The 26444-nt window shown below is 38.7% G+C and overlaps 2 protein-coding genes across 8 annotated transcripts in view; one reads left to right on the top strand and one right to left on the bottom strand.

Moving 5' to 3' along the window:
- Positions 1-10714, bottom strand: trub2 (TruB pseudouridine (psi) synthase family member 2). Its single transcript, XM_062051375.1, has 8 exons — positions 10488-10714; positions 10055-10183; positions 7383-7457; positions 7247-7308; positions 7096-7177; positions 4511-4583; positions 4292-4428; positions 1-1311 (listed from the first exon to the last, which is right to left on the bottom strand). Exons 1-8 carry the CDS (start codon positions 10603-10605, stop codon positions 1037-1039), a joined length of 951 nt encoding a protein of 316 aa, XP_061907359.1. The 5' UTR covers positions 10606-10714; the 3' UTR covers positions 1-1036.
- Positions 10207-26444, top strand: part of hdhd3 (haloacid dehalogenase-like hydrolase domain containing 3) — a 23993-nt gene continuing 7755 nt past the window's right edge. For 2 of the 7 annotated variants that reach the window (XM_062051387.1, XM_062051397.1), the window contains exons 1-3: positions 11603-12550; positions 14028-14362; positions 14443-14853. In XM_062051387.1, the coding sequence (XP_061907371.1) occupies positions 12451-12550; positions 14028-14362; positions 14443-14844 (837 nt within the window). In that variant the 5' untranslated portion in view covers positions 11603-12450 and the 3' untranslated portion in view covers positions 14845-14853. The other 5 variants (XM_062051444.1, XM_062051435.1, XM_062051405.1 and 2 more) reach the window with 5 other exon arrangements.

The following is a 26444-nucleotide window of genomic DNA, read 5'->3' on the forward strand; positions in this document are numbered from 1 at the left end:
CAAAAATTGTAAACAAATACGGTATTGATGTTTTCCTCATTTTATTACAGCACAGACCTAAAAGTAAACATCCAGTGGTAGTAAAAACATACTCAGAACTCATTGTCAAATTACCATACTGTTTTCATTATTTATAATTACAGATAGAAACACCACCAAAGGCTTCCTTTGTGTCGTGTCTGCAACTTACACTTGTTCTGTCAATTTTATTTTTTGTTCAGCTTTAGGTGTTTGTCCATCTTAAAAATGTGTTTATGGTCCAACACTTACTCCGCACGTTGAGACCAATCTATAGCACTGAATGTTCATGGTAAATGAGAGCCAATGAGATATCACACTTCAACATCTCTAACAAATGTAAATGCTGTCTCTTTGCAACGTCCCCGTTGCAAATATGTTCTTGGCTTACCCTGGATCGACAATTTCTTCAACACAAGAAACAAACATAAGTTTTGACTAGACAGTTGACGTGCGCGTTTGAGCGCCGCTAAGACATTTGATTGGCAAAAATTGCGCTGATTTGGAAAAATATGGAGGAAAGTTGCTAGGTTGCACATACTACGCAGAATTGGTGGAGTTTGCATGAATTCCTAGAGACTAAAATGTGCTCAATATAAATATTTTTGACTAATATAGACAGTAGTGTCATGCGAAACATATGATTTTTTAGATAAATATATTTTGAAATAGAGTGATAAAACAAAGCACCTAGTGGCGGCTATATTACAGATGCAGGTCACTGAATAATTCATAGCAATAAAACCCTGGTGTAAATTGTACCTTCTTTGTGTTGCAAACTAAATGTGTAACTGCTTAATAAACTACAAACTGTCTCTTGTTCTTCTATTTGATGTGTGTCCTTGTGGTCGTACTTCCAAAACAGACAAAGCCAACGGTGTCCTCCCTTAGAGCAACTAGTCCTGCGATGGCATCATCAGGCCTCCAACAGAACAACAATATCGAAAAGTACTCCTTAAGTTCCAATCCCAGGATTGTCACATCCGCTTTTCAGCATACCTTCGTCTTTAGAGAAGCTTCATTTAGAATGCAGTTCTTCTCTGGTGGTAGCGTCTTGTTGCTCCTGGGCTTTGTACTCTTGTTTCCTTTGTCTGTGACCAGCGTGGTACTGTCGGATGGCGCTTAAGACATCAGCGGGCTTCCAGCGGTCGCGGGTAAGAGCGTCCTGCAGGGTGAAAGTGCCATCTCTCGTACGGCGAACTCCCTTGCAGAAGGCCGTGCTGCGCAACTCCAGTCCGATCTCGTGCACCACTTTGCGGAGGTATTTCTGCGTTTCGTTTAGGCATTGCACCTCTAAGAAAATTAAAAAAATTTGGTGAGTAAAAACCTTGTCCAAAAGTAGGGGTATCTTGGTACAACTTTTTCACTTTGGATAACCTAGCAGCACCAACTATAGTACATCATTTTTATAATTTTGTAGTTTGGAATGTTAGAAAAGTTTTGATCAAGTGAAATGAGTCCAAGAACAATTGTAGTTATGGAAAACACATGACACATTAATGCTTTTGAAGTAGTTTTTTTTTTGGCAACACCAATAATTTGAGCTCATGACACATTTGTTATTGAATACATTCTGACACCATTCTTTCTGCCTTGGAGACTTTGTATGTGTAAGTAATATGTAACTATTATTTGATAACATGTTTATACAAGCTGGATTCTTTGTGTGTGTGTGTGTGTGTGTGTGTGTGTGTGTGTGTGTGTGTGTGTGTGTGTGTGTGTGTGTGTGTGTGTGTGTGTGTGTGTGTGTGTGTGTGTGTGTGTGTGTGTGTGTGTGTGTGTGTGTGTCTCCAAGCTAGATCTGCTTTTTCTGACAGTCTGTAATTAAAATACATAAATAACTGATATTTGGACATGGGTCTATTGATTCAGTATCGTCCACCTTCCTATTGTGATGCATTGACCAAAGTGCTGTTTTAAACTGCATGTTTACCTTTTGAAAATCACTTAACGAAAATATTTGAAAAGATCAAGACTTGATTTGTTGCCGATAGGGTTGTCCCCATACCAATATTTTGGTACCGGTACCAAATGTATTGTGTTACTTTTCAAAGAAAGGCGAACACAAAACAAATATTATTGGCTTTAATTTAACAGAAAATCTTACATTAAATATATGTTTCTTATTGCAATCAAATAAAAAAATGGTCATAAAATAAGAGAGAACATTACCCTAAACACATACTCTTTTAGTAATAAGTAAGCAAACAAAGGCTCCTAATATGGCTGCTGACGTATGCATATTGTGTCATTTTCCATTCTATTGTTTTGTCAAAATTATGAGGGACAAGCAGCAACAAATGAATTATTAATCTGCTTGTTTAATTACTTTTAATATCTGCTTACTTTTTGTTTTAACATGTTCTACCTACACTTCTGTTAAAATGTAATAAGCGCTCATTCTTTTGTTGTTTGGATACTTTACATTAGTTTTAGGTGATAATACACATTTTGGTATCAATCCAATACCAAATAGTTAAAGGACCATGCATAATTAAAGTACTCCTGTGCCCAGGGACATGCTTTTTTAGAAACAAATAAAAAAAAGGACAAAGGATTTTGTGATAATAAAAACTATCGATGTAATCATTGTAGTATCGACTAGATACGGCTCTTGTACTTGGTATCGTTACAGTTGATGTAAGTATAGAGATCCACCCATTTGTTTACATTCAGGAGCACTTTTTGTTAGCGGTGAGCTATTGTAGCCTCCTACAGTGTGTAGCTAGTCCTCATCCTGCAGGGATGATACTTGTAAGAAATGTATTTGTCGCCATGGAGACGAGGATTAGTGATTCAGAAGTAGCTTATACACTGCCGACTGCGGATGGAAGTTAGCCGCTACGGGTTGCCAACTTCTTGAAAAACAAAAACAAAAGGGACTTCTTGTTGGTCGGTACAGTGTTCCAAAAAAGTGTGCTGCTTCATAAAAACATTCAACCATTTGAGTAATCAGATAGATATCAACATAACTAATGGACGGATTTGGATAAGATTTTTTGAAAACTTCCGAAATAGGTCCTGGAACAAGTGCTTTAGTAGTTTTCATCAATATTCAAATATGAGCTTGTTAAAATATTTGTTTTGTCACCATACAGTATAAACCAGTGATTCGGGTACCACAAGTGGTACACCAAAGAAACACTTATTTAAATATTGTAATGTAAAAGTTTTATTTTCCTGCATTCAAACACAGTGTTACTGTTGAAACTGTGTGTAATATTACAATATACTTAATAAATAAAACCTTTGCCTTGTTTTTAATTAATACTTAGGCCTACTATGCTACTGAATTTAAATGTTGGTCATTGTGGTGGTACTTGTAGAGCCAAGGGTTTTCTGAGTTTGAGAACCCCTGTTATAGACAAACAACCAGGTTTATAGCGTCTTTGTTTTAGTTTGTTTCCTGGTATGTAAAATATTGTCAAAAATATCCACGACATAGCAAACTTTTTTTTTACCTTAAATGCTATGGGTATTTTGTCCGAGGAAACCTTTAGCGTTGCTGAGTAGCACATTTTTACGGGCAGCACATTTTCTTAAAACACCAGCTAAACTTATCGCTTTCACCCCTATCAGTGTGGTGATTGGTTTGGTTTTTATGGAAAACCATACTTTTTGACTCAAACTTAAATGCATGATTTGGAGTAATTGCAATAGGCTACATGGAAAACACATTTCTCAACAACTTAAGTTTAATGCACAACTTCAAAATATCAAAATTAAGTAAAATAAAATAATATTCTGCTTGACTTCTGGTTGGTTGTTGGTATTGCCTGATGGACAAAAAATCAGTCATAGTTTTCACTGGTTTTGTCGTTTGATATTTTTTTATGACCACTACTAGCAGCAGCATGAGGTTTAATGTCAAACAATCCACCTCTTGTAGAGCGGCGCTTTAATGTTTATAGCTTCACATTTATTTTAAGCCAAAATGCGTCCATTCTATCTCTTGTGTCTTCACACCATGTCTGCTTGTAAGTACTCTGTATGTGTGCGTTGCCAAACATGAACCTCTGCTCCAGCATGTCGTGACGACGGCGCGCCATACTGTCCATAAAACAAAAAAATATAGCACTGGTATTTTTCAGAGGCAGCAAAGTACCGCTGTACTTTATTAGTACCGGTATACTGTACAACCCTAGTTGCAGATATCAGAAAAATATAAATATGGGATCCTAACACCGCTATTGAAGTAGATGATAATAATTTTCCTGAGGGAACTCTCCTGAAGGAATCAATAAAGTACTATCTATCTATGAAGATTTTTTACCCAGAGTGAAGTTTGGAGGCTGGAAGCGAATGCACCTCAGGCCCGTCAAAATGGGCGGTGACTTCCCCTCTGGGCCAAGTAAACCTTGCACAGCCATCTCGTAGGCTTCCTGGGAACGCATGTCTACATTGGCGTACCTATGAGAGGAGGAATATGACCTAGTGAGGACTGAATGACGTTTCAACATGAGTAAATGGGGGGAAAATATAATTTTCATACGTTAACAAAGCCTTCTGATTTGCTCCCTGCAGCATTGCCAAAACTCTGTCCAGCTTATCTTGCGTAATATGATCTGTTGAGCAAAGAGTAAACACGGTAGTACAGTAAATTATGAAGAGTCATTCAACATCTATTCAGTCAGATCACCTGAGAAAGTTTTATTTTTAAATATAAATATATATATATTTTTTGCTAAATATTAAATAAAGGCGATCAAATGTCCGCTTACAATGGAGCCAATGGGAGCCGCTCTATTCTGCCTATAAAGCATCCAAACACCTCGATTGAGGTTTGATATACATGATGTAAGTATATATGTAATGTAGTCATGGGCACATTTATAATAACATTTAATATTTACCTATTTTGATAATTTTAAGCATACGTGGCGCATTAATTTCAAAAACGCATTACGTTTCTTTTTTTTTTCATCACTGATTTCTGCTCACTGCAGACTTTATGAGAGCCAACAAACAGTCAAGAAATGTAAATCAAGTATTGTTAGCGGTTTTTAAATGTTTTTTTATTGTTTTTTATGGGCAAAATAGAGGACTTTCCATTAGCTCCGCTGTAAACAGACTTTTATTTACGTTTATTTTCAAGTTAGAACGCATTAAAAAAAAAAAATCCGTCATGTCTTTCATAATGATTGTGAACGATAGGCAAAATTGCCAAAAAAGTGCAGTTCCTCTTTAAGTATGGAATTCAAATACATCAATGTCACCCATATACTTTATTAATTTGCTATAAATATATTTGTGGCTACCTGTTCGCCCTCGCTCATAAACATTGGTGAATTTAGCTTCTGATTACAACATTGTACAGTAGATGAATTCCTAACTCCACTTTTTAAAGGTGTCATATGATTTTTTGTATTTTTTACATAACATGTAATGGTAGTCCTTTGGTCAAACGTTTGCATAGGTTTTGTTTACACACCATTTTCAAGCTGCTTTCTGATTGTCTTTTCAGGACTTATGGGAATCCCAAATACACAAAAACAGGTGCCAACAGGTAAAAAAAAAAGTTGATTTTGCATAATAGGACCCCTTTAACACGTCAATAATGAAAAGAAACAGTGTCGCAAACTTGGCAACTTTGTCGCTATATTACGCGAGAACTTAAGACTCCTTTAGATAGTGTAATTTGAGACTACATACAGCAACTTTGAAAAAAAATACAATTTCATTTGTAAGGGTCCGTTATCAACATGTACACAGATGCCTAGAGGGAGCCAACTTTCCAATGTATTTTACACAGTATATCCCTGCCTCTTACAGCTTTTCAAATGCACGTGCACGTGCATTTTCTTTAGCTGTTGTTAGCTAATGATATAAATTTAGATAGCTAGTGTTAGCTGTTATAGAATGTATCATCTATCATAACAACATGACTGCAAATTGTTTGTTGCTTTCTTGGACTACATTTTTTTATGTGTGCACGTGTTGACGAGACCAAGTGAGTGACCGCCGTAAAAATCAATCAGTTTATTCGGGCCGTGAAAAAAATGTCATTACTTAGACTTTGTTGATGTGAAACATGTAGACAATTGTCAAACAAATGTGTTTTGTTAAAACACTAATGGTAACATAAGCTCCCCAGTGGTGTTCATGTTATGTTTTTTGCTTTGAAAAATTTTGCTATGAGAAAGTTGCAAACGGCATCTTTAACATTTTGTTGAACTTTTCATGTTTTTTGGTCTCTTCTACAGTGTCTATTAAGGGTGTGGGAAAAAATCGATTCGATTTCGAATCGCGATTCTCACGTTGTGCAATTCAGAATCTATTTTCATTTTTAAAAAATCTATTTTTTTCTTATTTTTTTAGTTAATCAATCCAACAAAACAATACACAGCAATACCACAACAATGCAATCCAATTCCAAAACCAAATCCGACCCAGCAACACTCAGAACTGCAATAAACAGAGCAATTGAGAGGAGACACAAACACGACACAGAACAAACCAAAAGTAGTGAAACAAAAATGAATATTATCAACAACAGTATCAGTATTAGTTACAATTTCAACATAGCAGTGATTAAAAATCCCTCATTGACATTATCATTAGACATTTATATTTATTAAAAAAAAAAAGAACAATAGTGTCACAGTGGCTTACACTTGCATCACATCTCATTATCTTGACAACACACTGTGTTCAATATTTTCACAAAGATAAAATAAGTCATATTTGTGGTTAATTTAATAGTTAAAACTAATTTACATTATTGCAATCAGTTGATAAAACATTGTCCTTTACAATTATAAAAGCTTTTTACAAAAATCTACTAATCTGCTTGCATGTCAGCAGACTGGGGTAGATCCTGCTGAAATCCTATGTATTGAATGAATAGAGAATTGTTTTGAATCGGGAAAAAATCGTTTTTGAATCGAGAATCGTGTTGGATTAAAAAAAAATCAAATCGAATCGAATCGTGACCCCAAGAATCGATATTGAATCGAATCGTGGGACACCCAAAGATTCACAGCCCTAGTGTCTATCAAATGACACGCACATGCATCATGGCAAATGAGACGAGATGGCAGTCTTGTGGGAAACACTGCAGTTTTGAATAATTCATACCATAGGTGGATCTTTCCACAATACGTCCTGTGTGGGAGAAGTCATCAGTAGCGGAGCCAAACTCGCCCTCCAATGTGTAATCCTGGAAACGGCAAAGTAGAAATAAATTAATGTGTTTTGTTCCAATTGCTTATCAGCACAGGAAACTCACTCTTGTTACTTGCAGGCTGTGGAGGCCATTCAGCACTTTGTTTCCGTTCCCAACACCGAGAACTAAAAGGAAAATTACACAAGTGATGTTAATATCAATGCTTGGATTACAATGAAAAAGACAATGAATATCATACCAATAACACCAGAAGATAATGTATCCAAGCGATGTCCTACACCGACTGGAATATGCTTGAATTCACTCCCAGTCACTGCAACAAAACATTTTATTAGTTTCATTTAAAGGATTGTACACAGTAGTACAGAACAATTCATCAAACCATAACGTGATCATGTGTGCATGTAATAAACTTAATCGTACATGTATATGTAATTGGACCGTTCGGAACAAAACCTCACCAGAGGCGTACAAACTCCCCACACGGTACACATTAAAAGTGAGGGTGCAAAAGAGTTTGTCATGAGTCATGACATGCATTTACTCTGTAAACAAATATAGTGAAATGCTGCTTTTGGCTCGCAGGAGTGCCAAGGAAAGGTCAGCGCTTGAAAACACTCTTTCGTTTATAAAGTCTCCTGTTTGGGAACACTTGGCTTTTTCTCGTAGTGTGCTGCCATTGTTCAGTAGAGATGTAAAACAGAACAACAAGCTAGAACTATTAATGTTACACTTCAACTAGTAAGGAAATTTAAAAAAAATATAAGAAAACACTATTGCATGGAATCATACGTACTTTTGTTATTTTGTATTGAGGAATGTTAGTAAAGGTTTGATCAAATGAAATTAGTCAAAGAGAACAATCAATCAAAGTTTATTTATACAGCCCTTAATCACAAGTGTCTCAAAGGGCTGCATAAGCCACAACGACATCCTCAGCTCAGATCTAATGGTAGGTGTGAAAAAGACCAACCTATTTATTATTAACTATCTGGAATGGACTTATGCTGTCCTTAAATTGAAGTAGAGTGGTAATTGGATTATGGCAACACCTACTATCCACAATAATTTATTAAGAAGCTCCCGACGCAGTAAGTTAAATGTTGCGGACACGTCTGTTACTGGATACTTACTGATAGGTTTCTGCTTTGGAGACTGAGTGTGTGTAAGTAACATGCAACCATAAATATTTGGTAATTTTTTATATTGACAAATGTGCCGTTTTAGACTGCAATATTCCTAACCTGATACGAAGTTAGCACAAATCATACATACTTGTATTATTTTGTAGTGTGGAATGTTTGAAAAGACTTGATCAAGTGAAAAGTGATTGGTATTAAAAACACAGGACAGACCCCGAAAGGGACAAGCGGTAGAAAATGGATGGACGCAGTAAGTTGACTGATGTGGACACAATTGTTATTGCATACTTTCTAATACACTTCTGCCTTGGAGACTTCGTATGTGTAAGTAATATGCAAATATAATTATTTAATACTTCTTTATACTGACAAATGTGCTGTTTTAGGCCATGTCTACACTAAGTCGTTTAACCCCTTAAACGAATAATTATTTAGCCTAAGCCCCGTTTCAGCCACACTAAACCAGCGTTTAAGGTCCCCCTCCTCGGACACATTTTTACACGGTTAAGTCAGCCGTGTATTTCTTGAATCTCCGGCACTTAGCTTTGTATGGACTCATTGATCGTTTACAAAGTGAGTTCGGAGAGGAAGTGACGCCAGAAAGACCCCGCCCACACAGGAAGTGACGCCAGAAAACCCGCGCTCCACACAGGAAAAGACATCAGAAAGAACACGCCACAGGCAGCTTCCTAACAAAGACGGAGGTGGATCTGCAAGTTTGTTTAATTAAGTACACTTATTACGTATGTCTAGCTGTTGTGTAGCTGTTAGCTCATGATAGCCTATAGCAGGGGTCCCCAAACTTTATGATTCGGGGGCCGCATTGGGTTAAAATAATGTGGCCGGGGGCCGGGCTATATATATATATATACATTGTCTTTATATTCCAGCGAGTTAATCCGTTTTTTCATTTAATATCAATTAACATTGATGTTCATCAACATTTAACATTGTCACGTTATCGATGGGAGAATTTATTTTTAGACAATAATGATTTGCCTGAGCGGCTAGGAGACACCGAGGGTAACAAGCGGTATAAAATGGATTAGAAAGGAAAGATAAAATAAATTTAAAAAAAATAATAATAATAAATAAATAATTAAAACACTTTTTTTTTTAACTTGGGACTTCCCTTGGGCCGGATTTTGGATGCTGGGGGGGGGCGGATCCGGCCCGCGGGCCGTAGTTTGGGGACCCCTGGCCTATAGCCTACCATGTTTACCGTTTGTAAATGACCACTAAAATACAAAAAAGATCACATTTCTGTGCTTACTGGAGGACATTTAAGTATTGGGATTGCTCATATCGGAGATTTAACATGCAAGCCGGTATATCAAGGTGTTTGCTAATATCGGACCGATATCAATATAGAATCGGGACACCCCTAATTTTCCAGCATTTTTGGGGGGCCCCAGGCATAACGTAAAGCTACAATCAGATCAATTATAAATGGGATCTTAGTTATTACACTCGTTTGTTTTGTCTCAAAGCAAGGATGTTCAGTTTTTATTTGGATTAGTTTAAGCACCTTTAATTTAGAAAAAGTCAAAATTACCCCAGCATCCTTCAATTTTTTTGTATGCGATATCTCTAGTTTTACACAAACACTAATCAGTTGTATATTTTGCCTTTTTCCCCTGACTGTACCCCCAAATTAACTGCACTGGGACCTAAAAATAAATATGCACCGAAATCATGACTAGGGTTATTGTTTCGACCCTACTGCAGCGAGGAGATTGTGTAAGCCTTAACAGAAAGCGGTGCATACCCAGAGGGTGTTTGGACAAGACTGGGACAGAGGATGCTGACAGTCTCTTGGGCGTCAAAGCGTTGCTGCCTGGTTGGGCCAAAAAGCGGATCTGCTCAGGGAGAGGCAGCGATGGCAAAGCATCCAAACCTGCAAAGGGATACAACAGGTCAAGTGGAATAGTGGATGGTAATGGTTTAGTTGAATACAACTTACTTTAACTTAACTTCAACTGGCTGATTTTACTACATTGACTTCCTTGCTAAACCCCTTGCAAACTTTTACTCCACATATTTCATATGTTGTGGCATATATTGCTGGCATATACTTATTTTTTGTATTTAGTAGAATGGCCAGGTTCCACACCTGAATCGTAATAAATGATGCTGTTTACATGTACATGCATCATGTGTACATTTAGAAAATGTATGAGGAGTAGCAGAGCAAGTCTGACCTTTGAGGAGCTTCGTCTCGATGGTGTCCCTCACGACTTTCCATGGCATACCAGAAGGTTTGTAGACACAAAACAAACCATCTAACCTTCGAAACATGCGAGCAGCAGGAGATGCCATCAGGACATTTACATTAAGGAGTCATTTTTACTTGAAAAGTACCAAAACAAAGGCGAACGTGTTCGTTTGATAAATACAACTACTGCACAAGATAGCACGTGATGAATGCACGCCTCAGCGCATGCGCGGAAGTCTTGAGCTGACAGCAGCTGATTGACTGCAGCGCCTCCTGCTGGACCGGGTGATGCACGGCGTTGGTTCCAAGCGCAAACACTGTATTCATTAAAAACATAAATATTCTATTAAATATATAAATGTTACGTCATTAAATTTTACATATATCACAAAAACAAATCGGGTTGGAGTGTTTTTGACTATTCAATACAATCTCGCAAGATCTTGTGCCACCTTACACATTGACGTACTTACAGCTGTGTTCCAATTCAGGGTCTGCATCCTTCGGAGGGCCCGGACTACGCAGCCTCAGAAGGCCGGATGCGTCACCCGTTGTTTAATGGGACAGTCTAGCCTGCGGAGGATGTTTACATTTAAAAGTTTATTCGCTGCCGCAGCTTGTATTTGCCGCCATCGTCAAAAAGATCCGGGTTGAACAAAGGCGCGCGAAGCATGTTGGGATATGGGAGGCCACGAACGATAATCGCTGTGCATCCTCCGAATGCAGTGAAAAGGAGGGCGCATTCGTCGGAGCCTTCGAATTTGAATGAATTGGGACAGCCTTCGCGCAGTGTTGTGACGTAAGCGGCCTTCAAATTCGCCCTTCGAAGGATGCAGACCCAGGAATTGGGACACAGCTACAGTGTCTTGCCTCGTTACGCTGTCGATGTGACGTTCTTCTGCTAAAAAGACCAAATAATACATATTTTTGCTGAACGTTCACAACTCTATCGTAGGTAAGTAGGGTTCCATGTCCACGTATGGAATTTAATATTTATACTTTATCTGCGCCCAGGGTTTCGTGACCTTGGCAGCTGCTAAGCGAACATGAATGGGTGAGGGCGGACCTACGTCACTTCCGCCTACCAATCCCCTAGCAACCGGGAATTCGTTGAAAACAAACCAGCTCACAGCGAACGCAGCATTGACAGAAAAAGCATTTAACGAGCGTTGTGGCTTGGAAGTCGGCGTTAAATCCTTCATTTACGCATTTTTACTTATTTGCATATCGTGTGAAAAAACGAAAATGTATTATTTGCGTCAGACTCGTCTCAGTGAACTTTAAAGCTTCTCAGGCTTAGCTTGCTAGTTAGCTTAGCCTGCGCGCTACTAAGAAAGAGACGCGGAAGTTATGAACAACAAGATCAAGTGTTAGTGTATAAAATATTGAGAGATTGGAGGGCTACATGTATTGTTTAAGTACAACTGTTCTTCGCCAGGTGTTCTTTGGCCGCCCTGGCTTACGTTTTCCCGGTGGTGTCCATAACGCTGCCTTTGGTATCCTCTCGTTGTCCGGTTTTCGAAAATAGCTAGCTAGGCTATAGACTATATAGTATATACCGCATGTTATTTTTGTACAACAACTTCAGCTGTCGAACGTTATAAGGTACAAATTCAACAAGTACAACGTTAGCACGGACGGTATAGCCAAGTTGTGGTTAAGAAGGTGGATTTTTGTTCCTTATATTTACCAGAAACGAAGTGATCCGAACACACGACCCGGGACTTTGGGGGACTCCAGTGAGAACCGTCCTCGTTTTCCCAGTGTAAAGCTGCGAGCCATTTGTCTCGTCTCTGTGGGCTTTTATCACGCTTTGGCAGAACAAAATACAACCTTTGTTTTCCCTGTTTCCAGTTGTGGTTAGCACAACCAAAAAACAACACAGTTTTTCGGCATTTTGGAGGCAGAATGACGGGTTTTACCAGCGTAGGTCGACAGGTTAAAGAGTAATGGCAACGGTTTGTTTTCAACGCCAGTCTCGTTGCTATGGCTCGAAGAACCCATGTAGCTCAGTTGCCCGGATGTCGGCCCTCACCCATACATCGAATGGTAGCTCTAACTCGACCTGTGTTATTATGAATCTGTTGCTACAAGATACATTGTTTGACATGTAACATTGTTTAACACGCAATATTGTTTAGCACCGAAAACAATCATTATTGTAGCGTAGTTGCTGTGTCGGACTGGCTACGTCAAAAACTGCAAGTCGTAGCTATGACGACGTAATTGACAAGTTTCATTACTGGATTCCGATTTGTCGAACCGTACAATCAGAAACGTGATTGGCAATTAAATTAAATTAATGTTCAGTTGTGTATTAAAACGTAAAAAAACATCGTTTTCGGAGAGACAACAGCTAGACTTCTACATTGCGGCCAAATATGTATTTATATTCACCGACCGACAAAAAAGTTGCACGCAGCAGACGTGACGAATCTGCGATCGGTGGGGAAAACAACTTCTGAAGTCAAAAAGTCAGCCTGTCAACTGATGTAAACATTAACCATGTGGTTATGTGCAATATAGCAACAATTGTAGTGTTTTAAATAGTCGGTGACGTTTCTGCGTGTTTTGCTGATCAAATGCTGGTCTGATCTCCCATTTTTTGTTCTTGTAAATTAGATGTGTCGTGCAGTTTAAACAGCAGAGTGCAGCGGATACCATTTATGTGAGTGCAGATAAATATTAAGCATTTAGATCGGGGGCCACATGGAGAAAAACCTACTCCCAAGTGGGCCGGACTGGTATTTTCAATCTATCAAGATAAAAAAATGATATCAAATTACAGTATGTTATTTATGTAGTTTGATAATTTTCCTCGACTGATGTACTAACATCATGTGGCTTATTTTGTACGTATGTAGCATCATCTACAAAGATACAAAGAATTGCTATTGCGACATCCAGTGGACATGTTTCTTTAATTAAAACATTTCAGGTACATTTTTATACTTAGCAAACTCATCCCGCAGGCCAGATAAAACCTGTTCGCGGGCCTGATCCGGCTCTCGGGCCGTACGTTTAACACCCCTGATTTAGATAAATAAACACTTAAGGTCAAAATAACATCTGTGTGTTGTAATTCATTGTTACAGACGGAAGATGCGTCAATAGTATTATTCATCAACCCACTTGAGGATGCTGGTCAGTTAATAAAAGTTCTGCATGTTCCCACACTCAAGTTTAATTGAATTTCCACGGAATAACAAGCATGTTCTCAGTGCAGGGAACTAGAATAGTTGTCCACTTAGACCAGTTACGTGATTCAGTCTTCATGCCATCATTCTCGGTCTATTACTCATTGTATAGAAAGTTGCCCATAAACAATACAGACCCTCATTCTACATTTTCATATCAGACTTTTCAAGACGTCAAGGCAGCGTATGTAATTATTATCCTAAATAGCTTCACCCTAAGTGTTTGGGTTGTTTGAGAGTTTTCCTGCCCTTTCATTTCTCCACAGTGCAGGATTCTCAGTGACACTGGATTTCCATCTATTAAGTTGTCTTGTGTAATACCTCTGCAGGTGTCATGCGCGCTCCTCTGCGGTGGGTGCTGTGGGATGTAAAAGACACTCTGCTGAAGGTGCGTTCCTCCGTAGGAGAACAATACTGTGATGAGGCTAAACGAATAGGCCTCAGCCTCAACCCTGCGGAGGTCGCCGCTGCTTTCCGTCAGGCGTATCGACATCACTCCAGCACATTCCCAAACTACGGCATCACTCAGGGACTGGATGGACAGTCTTGGTGGAAAGCAGTAGTGAAAGCCACCTTCTCCCTGTGCAAGGTGCGTGACCCGGCCATACTGAATACGATGGCCCACAATCTCTACCAGAACTTCAGCAAAGCAGAGAACTGGGAGGTAAATGAAGTATGATGTGATTCTTCCATCCATATGCTAGTTACAGGGCCCAAAAGACAATTTGTGTTGTCTTATTTGAGGTATTTCCAGACTCAAAGGCGGCTTTGGAGAACTGCTCCTCGCTGGGACTGCAGCTGGGAGTGGTTTCTAACTTTGACAACCGCCTTGAAGCCATCCTACACAGTTGTGGACTGCTGTCTCACTTCAGCTTCCTGGTGACGTCAGAAGGAGCAGGTGTAGAGAAGCCAGAGGCGGCCATTTTTAACCAGGCTCTGCGGAAGTGCGGCGTGCCGGCTGCCAGCGTAGCGCACGTCGGGGACCACTACGTGAACGATTACCTCACGTCACGCTCTGTCGGTATCCATGGCTTCCTTTTGGACCGAAAAAGCCCCTTTGAGCGACGTGATGTCCCTAAAGAGCATCGGCTGTCATCACTGGATGAGCTGCCTGTGCGACTTAAACAGCACATGGACGCACACTAGCAACATTTCGTAAGTATACGTGTCACGCAGTCCTTTCACACCTGTAGAAAACACAGTGGTGGAATTTCTGTCCCACTCATTGGTCCTGTTGCATCTCTAGTCCGCTACTGAGCCTTTTGCAAATTAAGAAGTACAGTATGTGACAAAAGTGAGCACACTCACATTTAGCAGGCCTATTTATTACAGTATACTTTCCAAACGGGGCAGTAAAATATAGAAACAAATATACTTTAGAGTAATCAGTGTACAGCTGGTATAACAGTATAGAGTGACGAAAACTGTCTTGCCTACAGTCAAGCATGGTCTTGGGCTATACAAGTTTATGCCGGCACTGGAGAGCTGTGGTTTGTTGAAGGAAAAATTAATTCATCTACTGTATACATTTTCCAAGGAGTCTTTTTATGCCATTTTTACTACGTGTCATATGAATTATATATACCGTATTCCAGACCTGTTAATTTATATTTTAACATTTGTGGAAGCACATTTTTATTTATCCCTGCTGTAGTCATTTCAAAGTTGTATTCAATTGTCCACGGAAAATACAACTTTATTCTTGTCATATCACAACGTTATTCTCCAAGCATTGCAACATTTTTCTCAAGATTATTATTTTTTCTTTTCACCAGCCCTAGTACTTTTTACTTTCACACAATAAGAGATATTTGATAAACAAAAATAACTAAGGGTCATTTGAGGTTTATTTATCCTCATGGGGAACTAGCATCCTCTGCTATGGACAATTGTGTTTTGCACAACTGGGCTGTTTTTTACCACAAAATGTGTATTTCTGACAAAATAAATAGACCAAACACTACTGTAGAAGACGTGTTTTTACAGGAGGATATTACAATTCATCACTACAGTAAGTGGGAAAATTTTCAATGAAAAACAAAGACAACTAGAAAAGCACTCTGAGAGCGCAGACCTCCGCCAGGCCCTACCTCCCAATAGTGAAGAATCCTTTTAAAAAATACTGAATTTAGACAGTGATCTGTCACCTGCACAATATAACCACACAATTTTACTTCCATAACATATCCTGAAAGTTTTCACCAAAATCCACCAAACAGGCTGCAAGAGGGTTCACTCTTTGCATCAATCTCAGCACCTTAATATCCTTCAGTAGCGCATTGAAATAAACAGAATGAACTATGGTTGCGTGACATGGACGAGATGATATACATTTAGAGCTTTTAATAGTATCGTTATATTGTGATAATGTATGTTGATGACACATTAGCACAAGCAAATGACCGCGCCCTCAAAGCAATGTAGCATTCTCACTGGTGGCTAATGTCTCTCCACAGTTCAACTGCAAAGCCCTATCTAAGTCAGTAATCCTCGCCCCCATGGCGGCAAATAAAGTACATTTTCATAAAAACATCATCCCTTAAGGACGAGGAATAACTAAACATTAGGAGGATATGTTGGTGGGCTAATTGATACGAATATCAGAGTAACGATACCAAATATAGTACCAGATTGATACCACAGTGTTCTATTGATATTACATACAATCAAGTTATTTTGTCGTTTTTGTTATTGTATACACTACCGTTCAAAAGTTTGGGGTCACCCAAACAATTTTGTGGATTAGCCTTCATTTCTAAGAACAAGAATAGACTGTCGAGTTTCAGATGAAAGTTCTCTTTTTCTGGCCATTGTGAGCATTTAATTGACCCCACAAATGTGATGCTCCAGAAACTCAATCTGCTCAAAGGAAGGTCAGTTTTGGAGCTTCTGTAACAAGCTAAACTGTTTTCAGATGTGTGAACATGATTGCACAAGGGTTTTCTAATCATCAATTAACCTTCTGAGCCAATGAGCAAACACATTGTACCATTAGAACACTGGAGTGATAGTTGCTGGAAATGGGCCTCTATACACCTATGTAGATATTGCACCAAAAACCAGACATTTGCAGCTAGAATAGTCATTTACCACATTAGCAATGTATAGAGTGTATTTCTTTAAAGTTAAGACTAGTTTAAAGGTATCTTCATTGAAAAGTACAGTGCTTTTCCTTCAAAAATAAGGACATTTCAATGTGACCCCAAACTTTTGAACGGTAGTGTACAAACTAAGGAAATACTGTTATGTAAGAGGACATTCAGAGCAAAAAATGAACTATTTTAAATCAAAGCCAATAGGTGGTCATAAATTAAATTTTTTTTTGATATTCTTACACCACCATCCTGTGTTTTTGTCTGATCAAAAATGCAATCATTCATCCATCCATCCATCCATTTTCTACCGCTTGTCTCTTTTTGGAGTCGCGGGGGGTCGCTGGAGCTTATCTCAGCTGCATTCAGGCGGAAGGCGGCGTACACCCTGGCATTCAGCGATCTTTGAAGTATCAGCATTGGTATGACCAATACTGCCCCAGTAACTAGATGGTATTGGATTGATACCCACATTTGTGGTATCTTCCAAAACTAATGTAAAGTATCCAAACAACAGAAGAATAAGTGCTTTTTACATTTTAAGAGAAGTATAGATACAACATAAAGTAACCTGATATCCATCCTTGCCAACCTTGAGACCTCCGATACCGGGTTGGGGGCGGGGGGCGTGGTTAATAGGGGAGTAGTATATTTACAGCTAGAATTCACCAACTCAAGTATTTCATATATATATATATATATATATATATATATATATATATATATATATATATATATATATATATATATATATATATATATATATATATATATATAGGTAAAAGCCAGTAAATTAGAATATTTTGAAAAACTTGATTTATTTCAGTAATTGCATTCAAAAGGTGTAACTTGTACATTATATTTATTCATTGCACACAGACTGATGCATTCAAATGTTTATTTCATTTAATTTTGATGATTTGAAGTGGCAACAAATGAAAATCCAAAATTCCGTGTGTCACAAAATTAGAATATTACTTAAGGCTAATACAAAAAAGGGATTTTTAGAAATGTTGGCCAACTGAAAAGTATGAAAATGAAAAATATGAGCATGTACAATACTCAATACTTGGTTGGAGCTCCTTTTGCCTCAATTACTGCGTTAATGCGGCGTGGCATGGAGTCGATGAGTTTCTGGCACTGCTCAGGTGTTATGAGAGCCCAGGTTGCTCTGATAGTGGCCTTCAACTCTTCTGAGTTTTTGGGTCTGGCATTCTGCATCTTCCTTTTCACAATACCCCACAGATTTTCTATGGGGCTAAGGTCAGGGGAGTTGGCGGGCCAATTTAGAACAGAAATACCATGGTCCGTAAACCAGGCATGGGTAGATTTTGCGCTGTGTGCAGGCGCCAAGTCCTGTTGGAACTTGAAATCTCCATCTCCATAGAGCAGGTCAGCAGCAGGAAGCATGAAGTGCTCTAAAACTTGCTGGTAGACGGCTGCATTGACCCTGGAAAAAAGAGCTGGACTGCTGCTGAGTGGTCCAAAGTCATGTTTTCTGACGAAAGCAAATTTTGCATTTCCTTTGGAAATCGAGGTCCCAGAGTCTGGAGGAAGACAGGAGAGGCACAGGATCCACGTTGCCTGAAGTCTAGTGTAAAGTTTCCACCATCAGTGATGGTTTGGGGTGCCATGTCATCTGCTGGTGTCGGTCCACTCTGTTTCCTGAGATCCAGGGTCAACGCAGCCGTCTACCAGCAAGTTTTAGAGCACTTCATGCTTCCTGCTGCTGACCTGCTCTATGGAGATGGAGATTTCAAGTTCCAACAGGACTTGGCGCCTGCACACAGCGCAAAATCTACCCATGCCTGGTTTACGGACCATGGTATTTCTGTTCTAAATTGGCCCGCCAACTCCCCTGACCTTAGCCCCATAGAAAATCTGTGGGGTATTGTGAAAAGGAAGATGCAGAATGCCAGACCCAAAAACGCAGAAGAGTTGAAGGCCACTATCCGAGCAACCTGGGCTCTCATAACACCTGAGCAGTGCCAGAAACTCATCGACTCCATGCCACGCCGCATTAACGCAGTAATTGAGGCAAAAGGAGCTCCAACCAAGTATTGAGTATTGTACATGCTCATATTTTTCATTTTCATACTTTTCAGTTGGCCAACATTTCTAAAAATCCCTTTTTTGTATTAGCCTTAAGTAATATTCTAATTTTGTGACACACGGAATTTTGGATTTTCATTTGTTGCCACTTCAAATCATCAAAATTAAATGAAATAAACATTTGAATGCATCAGTCTGTGTGCAATGAATAAATATAATGTACAAGTTACACCTTTTGAATGCAATTACTGAAATAAATCAAGTTTTTCAAAATATTCTAATTTACTGGCTTTTACCTGTGTGTATATATATATATTTATATATATATATATATATATATATATATATATATATATATATATATATATATATATATATATATATATACATATATATATATATATATGTGTGTGTATGATATACTTGACTTTCAGTGAATTCTAGCTAATATATATATATATATATATATATATATATATATATATATATATATATATATATATATATATATATATATATATACACATATATATTTCTTTTATTATACATATAAATAAAATAAATACTTGAATTTCAGTGTTCCGGAGGTTATCCAGTAGATGGCAGTATTGTCCCGTTTAACTTCTCCGTTCATGACTGAGTAGATTTCGGCCACCGTGTTCAATGGCGAAGTCTGTTCTACAAAAAGTACAGGCAACATAATTACATATCCTTCCCCCTCGAACTGTCCTGGATGAACTGAAATTCTTGTTTCCATTCGTTTTGGAACTTGCAAGCGTATTTCTTCATCTTGCTCGTCGACGGCGTCACCATGTCTGCAACTTCCTCGTTCTTCTGCTTCGTCTCCTTGTTGTGAGCGCAGTTGTGCACTCTACTCTCTAAAAGCCGTAGATGTTATGACGTCATTGGGCAGGCAAGCTTATATTGTGGGAAAGCGGACGTGAGAACAGGCTGTCTCCACTCAGGTCCGCATTCAGCTGGAGGGGGCGTGGCCTCCAGCTCCGGCTGAATACCGGGAGTTTGTCGGGAGAAAATTTCTGCCGGGAGGTTATTGGGAGAGGCGCTGAATACCGGGAGTCTCCCGGTAAAACCGGGAGGGTTGGCAAGTATGCTGATATCATACTTGCCAACCTTGAGACCTCCGATACCGGGAGGTGGGGGAGGGGGCGTGGTTAAGGGTGTGGTTAATAGGGGACTATATTTACAGCTAGAATTCACCAACTCAAGTATTTCATATATATATATATATATATATATATATATATATATATATATATATATATATATATATATATATATATATATATATATATATATATATATATATATATATATATATATATATCAGTGGCGTGCGGTGATATTAATGTCTGGTGAGGCACTGCATCATCACAGTCAGATTTACAAACATATGAACCCTAAATAGTATCTTATTCACCATGTGATTGGCAGCAGTTAACGGGTTATGTTTAAAAGCTCATACCAGCATTCTTTACACAACTGTAGCACACAAAAAAGCACATTTAATAAAAAAAAACATTATTATGGTCTTACCTTTCTTGCTGGACATCCACACAGCCAGCCTTTGCGTGTGTACCACGCCGTTTGAAAAGAACGGGTCTTCTGTCCCGAAGTCAAAAGCAAACCTTTTAGCTCCAGCGTTGGTCTACCTTTAATTATTACCTCATGCTTCGATTGAAAGTCCAGTTTAGAAAACTGTTTTATTTTACATATGTAATCCTCCATGTTTTTAATAAAAGTCCAGGCGAGAGGAAATAAACAATCGCTGCACTAATTGACATGCAAACGTTTTTTTTTTCGTTTTTTTAAATTTTATTCTGCGGCTGAGGAATGATCTCTGGGATCACTACCGCCCTCTACCACCAGGAGGCCGTATTACTGCGAGCCTCAACCAGTACGTCTTTTGCAGCAGATTTATGAATGCTCAGCACAAGAAATACGTTACACACATACAGTTTTTGACAAAATACACTGTACATTATATACCTCAGCTAACTAAACTATGCCATAGTTTAGTTAGCTGATATAATTCATATAGCAATACAGTAACACTGCACAGCAGCTCAGCAGTTAGCCGAGTCATTGTGCACAATCCATGTTGAGGCACAAATCAGTGACGTGCCTCAACTGGCTGCTGATCACCGCACCGTCTCTTCTCAGTATTTGAACGGCAAATGTGAAAATAAAAATAAAAATAATCTAGAACTGGTTAAGTTAAATGGAAAATAACTTAAGTATAATCACTGGATACATATAACAATTAAATTTTTTTTTTTTCTTTTTACATTTTTTTTCCTTTCCATGATGGCAGGTGAGGCCCTGCCTCTAGTGACTGCACGCCACTGATATATATATATATATTTCTTTTATTAAACATATAAATAAAATAAATACTTGAATTGCAGTGTTCCGGAGGCTATCCAGTAGATGGCAGTATTGTCCTGTTTAACTTCTCCGTTCATGACTAAATATATCATTTCGGCCATCGTGTTCAATGGACAAGTCTGTTCTACAAAATGTACAGGCAACATACCCCTTCCCCTTTGAACTGTCCTGGATGAACTTCAATTCTTGTTTCCATTCGTTTTGGAACTTGCAAGCGTATTTCTTCATCTTGCTCGTCGACGGCGTCGCCATGTCTGTAACTTCCTCGTTCTTCTGCTTCGTCTCCTTGTTGTGAGCGCAGTTGTGCACTCTACTCCCTAAAAGCCGTAGATGTTATGACGTCATTGGGCAGGCAAGCTGTTTATATTGTGGGAAAGCGGACGTGAGAACAGGCTGTCCCCACTCAGGTCCGCATTGAGCTGGAGGGGGCGTGGCCTCCAGCTCCGGCTGAATACCGGGAGTTTGTCGGGAGAAAATTTCTGCCGGGAGGTTATTGGGAGAGGCGCTGAATACCGGGAGTCTCCTGGTAAAACCGGGAGGGTTGGCAAGTATGCCTGATATAAACAGTAAATTAACCAGTCTATTAATAATAGTTTTGAGAAAATAATACAACCGGAATTGATGTAATAAGTCAGCAGCTAATTTAGTAGCTTTTGTAACCCATTTTGAAATGCTTCTATGTATATACCAAGTAACATAATGTGATATATATTTTGTTACCGCTGGAGGCTGCAATATGTACACAATATTTATTTTAGTCCATATTGCCCATACCCAGAGGGAACCCTCTTGTCATTTCTCTACTGTCTTTGTCTCTGTGGGTGGAGGTGGGGCCCCTGGCATATACACTTAGAAATGTTAAGCTTTGTAACATAAACATAATATAACTTAGTAGAAAGGATCACTTGTTCCTTATCCAATTCCTGACATTTCCTAAATGTTTGATCAATATGTTAGCCTTAACCAACTAACTAAATGAAAGTTTCGATAACGAGGGATCACTCAAAATTTAAATATCCTCCAGCATTCGTTGTCGTGGACGTCTTGCTAGGTTTTTTTTTCCCTCCACATTTGTATTTGTGACAAATGGTTGCGGTCTGTTCTCGTGCCGAATGTTTGTGCTAGTAGTTAGCGAGGCAGCGTTTCTTCAGCTTAATAGCTTTGTAAACACTCGTATTTGAAGCCATCTGGTCCTGAGTAGATAGTGTGAGTGTTGGACTGTGAGGATCAAACTGGCAGGGAAAAGAACAGACCATAATGGCTGTTTGGTTCAGAGCAGAGCCTCTTATGGGGAATGGGGATTGACAAGAGTCCGAAATCAGATTGAAAGAGTTCAAGAGGAAAGCACTGTAGTTCACTATGAACTTTAACTCGGAGCCTTTGAATGTGACTTCTCAAACACTGTTGAGGCTTTCCTTGATTTGTTTTTTTCACCTGAATGTTCACCTCTTGACATTTGTATGTTAAAGGATGTTACCGATCTCTGGGGAAGAGCTGCTTACTTTAAAGCTGGTTTAGTAGCTCAGCCAGACGGCTCTAAAAGGCTCCGCAGAAATCCAATTGTGCACATAATGGGATTGTAAAAGCAGGGAATAAAAGCTCACGCGTGCTGAAATGAGGCACAGTTGTGGACAGAGTTTGTTATGAGAGGACATGTCTGTGCTTTTTGACTTTATTGAACAATTTTGTCAACTAATTGACTTGTCAATTTCCTCAGGAGTTTTGTCAAACCGTAAAATTGTTGTTGTTGTGGTATTGACCACTAGCATCGAAACAGGAGTTCAGAACTAGGGTTTTAACGATTACCAGTATTAAAGTATCGTTTCAAAATAAAATAAGCGTAAAACCTTGATTCATAACCGCACTTTGATTAACTCAGAGAATGGTGATACTGCTCATTTATGGAGAAGCAAGCCAGTGCGCTAATCGCTAGCTAGCTTAAATGCTAATATGAATACAAGAGAACATATTACAAACGTCACACCCCAATCTAAACTTGTGTAAACACTGTACTGTCTCAGCAACTAAGTCAGGGGTGTCCAAACCTTTTCCAGTGGGGGCCACATTAATACATTTTGTACATTAAAGATGCTAAAACCAATACAATGTAGGTCAGTCAATGAATGTTAAACTATCTGAACAAAACAAAGCAACTAAGCTTAGTGTAATAGCTAACAGAGAAAATGAGTGTAATATCTAATCTAACACCAATGAGACATTTCCTTTTCTTCTTCTTCTTTACTAACATGATTCCGCCAACTAAAACCTTTTTTAAGGGCTTTTGCACACTCAAAAACGTAACATATCTTGCAAGAAATATGCAAATGTTCATGGTGATAGGACACACGAATAACATCAAAGACCATAAACAGTAAGACTCACAGCTCGTCAGTCGTTTTAGTTTTACGGTCGCATTTGACGGTTTTCTGGTGAGATTTGCTTCCAATTGGAATTCATGCACCCCCTGCATCTGCGCATGTGTATGAATTTTAGTGAATCCCAATGCAAAAATATAATTGCACATTGAATTAATATTTCACACGAGTACAATCATTACACTACATAACATCATTTTTGTATTTTGTCATTTAATATATGGTGCACGTTTCACGCTATGAACAATAATATGTGGGATTTATTAGGTTATGGGGTTTTTTTGCTGGGAAATTGAAAGCACTGCCAGCATGCCTTGTGAAATTAGGGATGTAACGATAAACGCTATTAATGTTAACCCTAGTAAAACTCTAGTCAGTTAGTATTACCGTTTTAAAATGAAATGGTAGAAAAAACGTGATTGATAACTGCACTTGGATTAAATCACAGACCGACTGCCGCCAGCTCACTAGCATAAATGCTAACATGAAAATAAGATGCCTTTCCCCATTAGGAAACAACATGCCCCAATCTAAACCTATATAAACACATTGCTTTCTGAGCAACAAATATATTCAATCGTGCACACAGAACCTAAAGCTGTACTCTCTTAGTACAGAGTGATCGTGCTGGACTCTCACACTATTAACTAGATGCACTCGACGTCCATTGCACCGGTCCCCCAGTCACCCCTCATCTGCGGTCCCCTCCAAGGTTTCTCATTGTATCCCATTGGGTTGAGTTTTTTTCTTGCCCTGATGTGGGATCTGAGCCGAAGATGTCGTTGTGGCTTGTGCAGCCTTTGAGACACTTGTGATTAAGGGCTATAGAAATAAACTTTGATTGATTGACTATACCCAGAGGAATACGAGACGGTGGTGTTTTCACACAGGACGCCACAAATAATAATAATAGATTCATGTGCTAAGCACTTTTCATTTAAATCTTAAAGTGCTACAAAACAAACCGATATTTAAAATAATAAAAGCTTAACCATTAAACCACATGAAGTACTTTGGTGGTGTGGCTCAGATGGTAGAGCGGCCGGTTAGAAACTTGAGGGTTCCTGGTTTGCGAATCCAGCTTCCGCCGTCCTAGTCATCGTCGTTGTGTCCTTGGGCAAGACACTTCACCCACCTTGCTCCCAGTGTCTGCTGTATACTGTATGTAGCTGAAATGTAGATAATGGGTTTCTCAATGTAAAGCGCTTTGAGTCATTAGAGAAAAAGCATTATATAAATATTATTCACTTCACTGAGACTAAAACACAATCAGTGAAGCATAAAAACCCGAAACATCAAAAATAGTGTTTTTTATTTTTAGTGTCTATTCAGTTTAAAGTATTTATTTAATTTAAAAAATAATACTTGGTCAAAAAATTTCAGGGTCTACTTTCTAAATACTTTCAACAAGACCATAATAATAATAACCGTGATGATTTTGGTCATGATACCAGGGATGAATCCATAACCTAATAAATCATCCATTACATTGTTTAATAGTTTATTGTGTGAAATATTTAAGGAACTTTGTCATACAGCACACACAAGACAACACTAAATTTGGTACCCGAGGTCCCAGATTTGGTCCCAGATTTAGCCCCATGAGTATCACAAGAACAATAGTATTTGAATAATAAATTAAATAGAATAGGATATAAAGTAGATTATAAATATCTTACGTTAATAGGAATAGATTACAAACAGAATAGATTGTGAAACTGTGTCTGGACTGTGTATGTATGTTTATAATGCATATTAAATGACAAAATAAAGTGTTAATTAGCGTAAAGATTGTACCATATCAATTTTATAGAGCCCCCTAAAAACAACCACAGTTGAGAAACAAAGGGGCTGTATATTACAGAACCCCAAACTAGTGAAGTTGGCACGTTGTGTAAATCGTAAAAAAAAACAGAATACAATGATTTGCAAATACTTTTCAACCCATATTCAATTGAATAGACTGCAAAGACAAGATATTTAATGTTCGAACTGAGAAACATTTTTTTTTTTTGCAAATACTCATTAACTCAGAAATTAATGGCAGTAACACATTGCAAAAAAGTTGGCACAGGGGCATTTTTACCACTGTGTTACATGGCCTTTCCTTTTAACAACACTCAGTAAACCTTTGGGAACTGAGGAGACCAATTTTTGAAGCTTTTCAGGTGGAATTATTTCCCATTCTTGCTTGATGTACAGCTTAAAAGCCTACTGAAACCCACTACTACCGACCACGCAGTCTGATAGTTTATATATCAATGATGAAATCTTAACATTATAACACATGCCAATACGGCCGGGTTAACTTATAAAGTGACATTTTAAATTTGCCGCTAAACTTCCGGTTCGAAACGCCTCTGAGGATGACGTATGCGCGTGACGTAGCCCGGCGAACACGGGTATGCCTTCCACATTGAAGCCAATACGAAAAAGCTCTGTTTTCATTTCATAATTCCACAGTATTCTGGACATCTGTGTTCGTGAATCTGTTGCAATCATGTTCATTGCATTATGGAGAAGGAAGCTGAGCAAGCAAAGAAGAAAGTTGTCGGTGCGAAATGGACGTATTTTTCGAACGTAGTCAGCAACAACAGTACACAGCCGGCGCTTCTTTGTTTACATTCCCGAAAGATGCAGTCAAGATGGAAGAACTCGGATAACAGAGACTCTAACCAGGAGGACTTTTGACTTCGATACACAGACGCCTGTAGAGAACTGGGACAACACAGACTCTTACCAGGATTACTTTGATTTGGATGACAAAGACGCAGACGTGCTACTGTGAGTATGCAGCTTTGGCTTCTAAACATTTGATCGC

This window comes from Entelurus aequoreus, linkage group LG01, assembly GCF_033978785.1.
Source record: "Entelurus aequoreus isolate RoL-2023_Sb linkage group LG01, RoL_Eaeq_v1.1, whole genome shotgun sequence".
In the NCBI taxonomy this organism is placed as follows: Eukaryota; Metazoa; Chordata; class Actinopteri; order Syngnathiformes; family Syngnathidae; genus Entelurus; species Entelurus aequoreus.